This window comes from Mus caroli, chromosome 9 (genome assembly GCF_900094665.2).
Source record: "Mus caroli chromosome 9, CAROLI_EIJ_v1.1, whole genome shotgun sequence".
Lineage (NCBI taxonomy): Eukaryota > Metazoa > Chordata > Mammalia > Rodentia > Muridae > Mus > Mus caroli.
In genome coordinates this window covers 83400196-83408032 of record NC_034578.1, presented here as the reverse complement: position 1 = coordinate 83408032, position 7837 = coordinate 83400196, and the positions used below count along the sequence as shown (strand labels likewise).

Genomic DNA, 7837 nt, shown 5'->3' with positions numbered 1-7837 from the left:
ATGCACGTGTCACTGGGCACTTGTAGAGATCAGACAATTGGATGGATAACTTGCAGGAGTCACGTGGAATCTGGGATCAGACTCAGTTGTTAGGCAAGTCTNTATAGAACCTCTGAGGAATCTTGCTGGTCCCACTCTCTTACTTCTGTGATAGTAGAGAGTCTGGTCGTTGTAGTTTGAAGTCTCTTACACTTCCTTTAAATTAGTGGTTCAGAGAGAAGCACTTCAGTCATACAGTTGCTTTTCCTCAAGGCACCACTGCTCTGCAAGACCCACACCTCATGCATACTTCTCACATAAAGACATAGGACACGAAGTGTTTCCTACACAGGGTCAGAGAGTAAAATGCTTTAGGCTCTGGGGCCCACTGAATTGAGTTGAGTATTACAAATATTCACCTCTGTCATTGTAGAGTGAAAGCAGACTTGGATGACACATAGGTAAGCATTGCTGTGTTTTAACAAAGATTCACAAAAGCAAGGGGCAGATTAGATTTCCCCAGGAAGCAGTAGTTTGCCAGACTGACACAGAAAATAGAAAGATGAATGTAACAGGTAGGTGACGTGGTGTACAACTGTGGTTCTGAGTCCAAATGTTAGAGGCCAGCCTGTGCATCATAGCAATACTTTCCCCCCCACCATGCACACAAACACTGTGCATCATAGCAATGCCCCCTATGCTGTGCATCATAGTAATACCCCCATACACACACACACACACACACACACACACTGTGCATCATAGTAATACCCACCCCCCACACACACACACATACAAAATAGCATTAAATACTCTCCTGTCACCGTGACACAGGAAATGTGGAAACAAGCTAAGATAGGATCCATCTGGCTTTGCTTATGGTTTCAGCCTCTCGGTTATATGTACTTTGATTATAAATGTGATTTCTTTCTATGTTGTTCTACTTTGCCTTAGCCTGTTATTTCCCATTTGTTTTGTTTTGTTTTTCAGAAATAAAAAATTTTCTCCTTCCCATTTTCCCTTTAGTGAGACTGACTGTAACAGTTTCATTGCCAAGTACGGTAGCTAGTCTGCCAGCTCTAGAGTCCACTGAGTGGCTTAGTAAAATGGCACTTTGTATAGTATTTGACTCTGATGACACCTAACTGCTCCTGGAACCTTCTGAAGATATTAAATTATAATCTAAGAGTTCTTAAAATTTTGATTATTTATTCATGTAATTTTTCTTTTTTTCTTTTTCACATTCTGTGAGTTACAGCTTCTGTTTGTGGTTTCAGCTCTTATTGCCAGTGACTCCCAATTTGTATCTAGGCCAAATATTTCTTCTAAGCTTAAGATAGAGTCTATTTTCTCAGTCCCTCATCACACATTTCAACATAGATGACCAACAGCTCTTTAAANTTATCATATATATATAATATATAATAAATATATTTTATTTATATATTCAATAAATAGTGATTATATATTCACTATGTATTATATATAAATATATATTCACTATATATACACACACACACATATATATAAGTATATATATATATATACACATACATTTATATATAGTGGAAATAGATAGATAGATAGATAGATAGATAGATAGATAGATAGATAGATAGATAGATTCGGTAAATAGTGTTTTCCTGGTCCCCAGAATAAGATGTGAAATTGCCTGAGAAGTCTTTTCTGCCTCCCTTTAACATCCGTTCCTCTACCTGCAAGTCCAGTCAGTTTTACCTGCTGCCTTATTTCTGTTCCTTGTCTCTCCTCCACCCTTTCCTGTATTCTCATTTGTTCAGTTCCCCCCACACCTCATCCTGGTGGGGCTTTGTGACTTCCTCCTTTATCTTCACCTGTCTTTTTATGCAGGGGTAAATGCTCCTGATCCTGTGCCCGTGTGCATCGTGGACATAGTACTTGATAGTCGCAGAATAGTGTGGTTTGTAAAAGACAAATTGTCTTGGTATTTGCCTGCTAGAATTCCTCCCCACTGCTGCAATAAATTTAGCTAACCACTTTGTGCTCCCAGTAGGCCATGTATCCAGCCACCCGCTGGCCTTTTCAACGAAACACACACACACACACACACACACACACCAGTTAATTTTAATATGCCTTGACTAGCTCAAAGGCTGGGTAGTTCTAATCCTCTGCACTCTTAGCACACATTTCCCTCGGGTACTCCTGATTTAATGCCCTCGAATTCTATATTTTACCTTTGATGCCTTGTCTCCTGGGTTGCCCCCTAGTCTTTGCTGCCCAAGATGCTTCTGGGCAGCCCTTCCGGGGGCCATACTCCTTCTCACCTACATTTCGGATGATTTCCCTTCTGTTATAAACCCAATCTGCCTCCTTTTGAATCATAGTCTTTCTCCCTTCTTCCTCCCTTCCAGTTCCTATCCCGCACAAACCTAAAAGTTCCACTTCTTTCTCTCTACCCACCCATTGGCCATTGTTTCTTTATTGACAGATCAAAAACCAGTTGGGGACAAGGACCTTTGGCATTTGGACACAGATTCCCAATTTTGAAGGCCAGATTAATTCAAAGCATTGGAACCAATCCCCAACAACCCCCAACTCTGTGATGTAATCCAATTCTTCAGTGAGTTTATATGTCGCTCTTCCGTGACAATAAGCAACTCCTCAATCTAAATAAGACTCGTCGGGGTCTCCCCCCGCCGGGCGTCGGGACCGGGGTCCGGTGTGGAGAGCCGTTCGTCTCGGGAAACGGGGTGCGGCCGGAAAGGGGGCCGCCCTCTCGCCCGTCACGCTGAACGCACGTTCGTGTGGAACCTGGCNCTAAACCATTCGTAGACGACCTGCTTCTGGGTCGGGGTTTCGTACGTAGCAGAGCAGCTCCCTCGCTGCGATCTATTGAAAGTCAGCCCTCAACACAAGGGTTTGTAAAAAAAAATTAAAAAAAAAAAAATAAGACTCGTGTATCTGACCTCATATACTTAGCCCCTCTACCACCAGAGCTGTTCAGAAGTATATAATCTCGAATGAAGAGTCCCTGGTGCATGTACATTTAAACGGTTCTTCTTGGGCAAAGGAGATGACTTACCAGTTAAGACTGCATACTGCTTTTCCAGAAGTCCTGAGTTCGGTTCCCAGCATCCATGTCAGATGGCTTACCATCACCCATAACTCAAGCTTGAAGATGCAATGTGTTTAACTTCTGAGGACACCCACCCTCACATGTGTATACCCAAACAGACACACATAAACATATAATTTAAAAATAATAAAAATTAATGTCTTTAAAGTCCTTTTCAGACTGGAGAGATGGCTCAGTGGTTAAGAGCACACAGTTCTCTTCCAGAGGATCCCAATTGGATTTCTGTCAGCCATATTTGGCTCACAACCACCTGTAACTCCAGCTCTAGGGCATCTGATACCTCTGGTCTCCATAGGCATCTGCAGTCATGTGTACTGCCCATGTGAAGGCACAGAGACAAATAAACATAGGTAGAGAAACAGGCATACAGTCATATACAGACATGCATACACACACACATACACACACAGACACATACACACACCCTGCAGACAACCTACCTTAGTTCCCAGGCAACTCTCTGATGCAAATGCAGAGACAAGCCTATCCTGCACTTCACTCAAAATCTACACTTGCCCATCAGTAAGATCTATTTTACAAATAAGATTTTTTTAAGCCAATCACTCTCCCTCCAAAAAAAGCTCTCAGCACCTAAACTTGGGAGTATTAACAATTATTCTGACTAATGACGTGTCTGAAGTATAATTATTCCTTAGTTCACATCCTTTTGAACTAAGCCTAGCCTCTCAACATATCTTCCCCCAATATTTTTCACTGTAATTCTCATCGGTCAAGAAAGCTTTCCTGGTCCTTTCTAGGTGTAGCTTCTAAGGCTTCCCGCTATTAAAACCGAAGGCCCTCTGTTCCTGTTGTGCTGTTCAGGTTGATACAGACCTACCACACCAGGAGCTGCTGAAGAGTGGAAATGGTCTGTTTCCTGCATGGTGCTTCCCCAAGCACTGCACACAGCAAATGCCTGTTGGACAAAATGTATACAAAATATGCTTCACCCAAGCCTATCAATAGTTGTTTGAAAATAAAAGAAAAAGAAAAAAAGAAATCATTATGCTATATATGAGATAGTATCGTGGAACAACCTTATACTTGAAACTAGATGTCTGTCACAAATTCTATTCATTTGCTGATAGAGCAGGGTCCTGGAGACATATCAGAGACAGACATTATCTTTGACTGCCCAGCTACATTTCAACACTAAGCATGTTTTTTTTTTTTTTCTGAGCACTGTACATCCCTGCGCCCCAATTTATATAGCTTCCCATTCATCTTGAGTTGTATGAATGGGAAGATGTGGATAGTGAAATATATTACATAGCACGTCTATCTTACCCATCAGTAGGATCTATTCCACAAATAAGACTTTTTAAGCTAATCACCCCCCCCCTCCAAAAAAAGAGCCAGATCATAACCAAACACTGCATGGTGTTCTCTGAGAGCTGAATGAAGGTAGTAGATGAATATACTTTGCTCATTAGCTATTTGTGTTTCTGCTAATCACAGGGCAGTGTATTTGTTAGCATGCTTTAAAAGTTAGATACAAAAGGGGTAGACTTTTAGATACTATGTTGCAAAAATACAGTTTTTGGTTTTCCTGTAAACAATGTATTAGATTAGTATCTGTATTTAAGACATTGTGCTTAGAGTGACAAGAGACTTAACTCACCTAGTGTTTTCCTCATTTAAAAAATGGCTTCTGTGCCAGCAAGTTGAAAATAAAAAAGACAAGAACACTTTCCTAGTTTGCTTTGCAATGATGTGATAAAACACCATGACCAAAAGCAACTTAGGGAGGCAAGGGTTTATTTCAGCATGGGGTTTATAGAGTCCACCATGAAAGGAAATCAAAGCATGACTTCCAGGCAAGAGCCTGGATTCAGAAGCTGAAGTAGAGGCTAGTGAGGAGGCTCACTCTCTGCCTTGCTTGCTCAATTTGCTTTCTTACACACCCAAGGCGACCTGCCGAGAGATAGTGCTGCCCACAGTGGGCTGGGTCCTCCCACATCAGTCATTAATCAAAATAATGCTCTGCNAGACTTCCCTACAGGCCACTCTCCAGTGTCATGGAAACATTTCCTCAACTAAGGTTTTCTCATCCCAGATGACCTGAGTTTGTGTCAAGTTGACAAAAATTAACCAGCACAAATACAGTTTCAATTCAACTGAAAAAGTTCAAGAGTAAATAAATACATTGGTTAAAATACATATATTAATGTGTTCATATGTAAGAATACTACAGTATAATTTTTTTCACTTAACTCTTGTCTATTTAATTTTGAAGTCATGCTTTAGTAATGAGCTTATTGTTTGAGGTGAATTTTATATATAATAGTTACTGGATATCTTCTATTTTCATAGATTTGATCCAGGCTACCAACGAGACCAATGTCAATATCCCTCAGATGGCCGACACCCTCTTTGAGCGGGCGACAAACAGTAGCTGGGTGGTGGTATTTAAAGCTTTAGTGACCACACACCATCTCATGGTGCATGGAAATGAGGTAACCAAATAAACAATTGTTTCTTGGTAGAGCCTGGGNTAGCAGAACATGGTGGTAACTTAAGACCTGTGAATTTTCACTAATAGGAGGAGAAGAAGTACGAGTTTCACAGTTGTCTTGAGTATAATTTCAACCTAGGACTTAGCTGTCTTTAGGTGTATTTTGCTTTGTACCTTGTCTCAGTGAGATAGCCACATTTAAATGTATAGTCTATGTGAATGTAGTCGTGAATAAAAATGTTAACAGAAAGGCTCAGGGGGGCTGTTTTCTACAGAAAGTAACTTTTTGTGAGTGTGAATGAAAATTGCTTTAATGGAATGTTTATTTGTGAAAAATAATGATAAAATTAAATTACTTCTTTTTATACAGAATTCCTAGTGAAGCCTATTGATTTTGAGTGTTTCTAGCATATGCAGAAGTAAAAGTTCANAAAATTTAATTGTGATTCAGTGAATGTTTCTCTGGAGTTTTAAAAACAATTTATCTCTTAGAGAAAGTTAGTAGTGTAGGATGCTTCATAACTAAGTGAGCAGACACAATAGAAATTGTAAAAATAAATGAATAGAATACTGCTTTACTATCATAAATTGTCTAAAGGTGTGAAGCACAGATATGGGTGTTTAACTCTAATCTTTGTTTTTCAGAGATTTATTCAGTATTTGGCCTCTAGGAATACGCTATTCAATCTCAGCAACTTTCTAGATAAAAGTGGATCCCACGGTGAGAACAAGCAAATCTGGGGTGGGCACTAATACAGTCACTGTTACTGAGTATTTCATTGGTTATTTGAGGGAGTAATGGGAAAGTAACTATTAAATTAACTTTTTAACTATACACAATCATATAAAATATTATTCATTTTATTTTGTCACTTGGAGTGTTCACTTTGACTTACTCTGCCCCACAGTTTCATTTATAATGACTCAGGAAATGAAGAAGTAAAAGCCAATCAAATTAAAAAGAAAAAGATTCTCCTCTTTAAAGAAATGTTTTTGTGGGTTAATGCAGCTTGAGCCATCTGGCTCACTCATGGCATTTGCTTACTATTACATACATGGCTGCGTGTGTACTTGTGAAACAGGCTGTTGTGTGTAACAGTAAATACAAATGCAAGGGAAAAAAATCAAAAAGACATTCCATGCTGGATAATTTAATCAGCACGCTGAATGGCCAGAGCGCCCCATGTGGACGAGTCTTGGCTTGGAAGGTGGGTGGTAAATGGGGCTTGCTGCAACGTGTTGAACTTCTTAGAGGCTACCATGACAATCCCTGCCTGTTGCGAAGAGCGATAGAATAATTACTCATACGAAAAGTACAACCTACAGCATCGTGTCCTGACCCCATCCTCTCCCTCCCCCCAGGTTATGATATGTCTACGTTCATACGGCGTTACAGTAGATACTTGAATGAAAAGGCTTTCTCCTACCGACAGATGGCATTTGACTTTGCCAGAGTGAAGAAAGGGTATGGCTCTCATTCTTTTTCTATTTACTTAAGCACAGTAAATCCTCTAGGCATACGTGATTTATTTAACCAAGCTTATATGCCAGCTAGCATTGATCCTGGCAGGCCTGGTTCACATTCACCTGGAGAAACAGCTTAGGAAGTCAGTAAGACAGAAGCTACCCTGAAGCCTGCAGTGCTTTGTGTGTTCGTGCATAACAATCTGATTGGCTGCTCAGAAATTATGTGCTGCAAAATTTTATTTGTTAAAACTGACTCAACATCCTTAATGTAAATAATATATGTAAAAAACTTAAGGGAAGAATTGACAAAATTGATTTCAGTGTGTAGTGGTGTTAAATGAAAATATTTATTTATATGGGTTTTGGTTGAGGTGAAAACCATGTGTGTGACGATTTAGCTTTGAGAGGTAATACTTTCCTAGAAACTGCGCATACCATAATTTAATTATTGACATTACTTACTGTTTAAGAAAGACTCAATGAAGCAGGAAAAAATGAATTTTAATACACAGGCGTCATTTATTTACCTCTAAATAGATGCTTTGATCTGGGCCAGATGTTCAGGCAGAAGCACATGCAGATCTTTTGTCTGTTTGTAACTGAAAGTAATGGTAAAATGTTGTAAAGGTTTATTATTTTATTTTAAGAGTCTATAGAGGGGCTGGAGAGATGGCTCAGCATTTAAGGCAGTNNTTCTCAACCTTCCTAATGCTGTGACCCTTTAATACAGTTCCTCATGTTGTGGTGACCCCAACCATAAAATTATTTTCGTTGATACATCATAACTAATTTTGTTGCTATTGAGAATCATAATGGGC

At 39.6% G+C, this 7837-nt stretch overlaps 1 protein-coding gene across 1 annotated transcript in view; it reads left to right on the top strand.

The window, feature by feature from the left end:
* The window catches only part of Snap91 (synaptosome associated protein 91), a 116935-nt gene that overhangs the window by 36690 nt on the left and 72408 nt on the right, over positions 1 to 7837 (top strand). Inside the window, exons 2-4 of the mRNA XM_029481857.1 lie at positions 5411 to 5553; positions 6198 to 6273; positions 6915 to 7017. Coding sequence (XP_029337717.1) covers positions 5455 to 5553; positions 6198 to 6273; positions 6915 to 7017 — 278 coding nt within the window. The 5' untranslated portion in view covers positions 5411 to 5454. The remainder of the gene's footprint in view (positions 1 to 5410; positions 5554 to 6197; positions 6274 to 6914; positions 7018 to 7837) is intronic.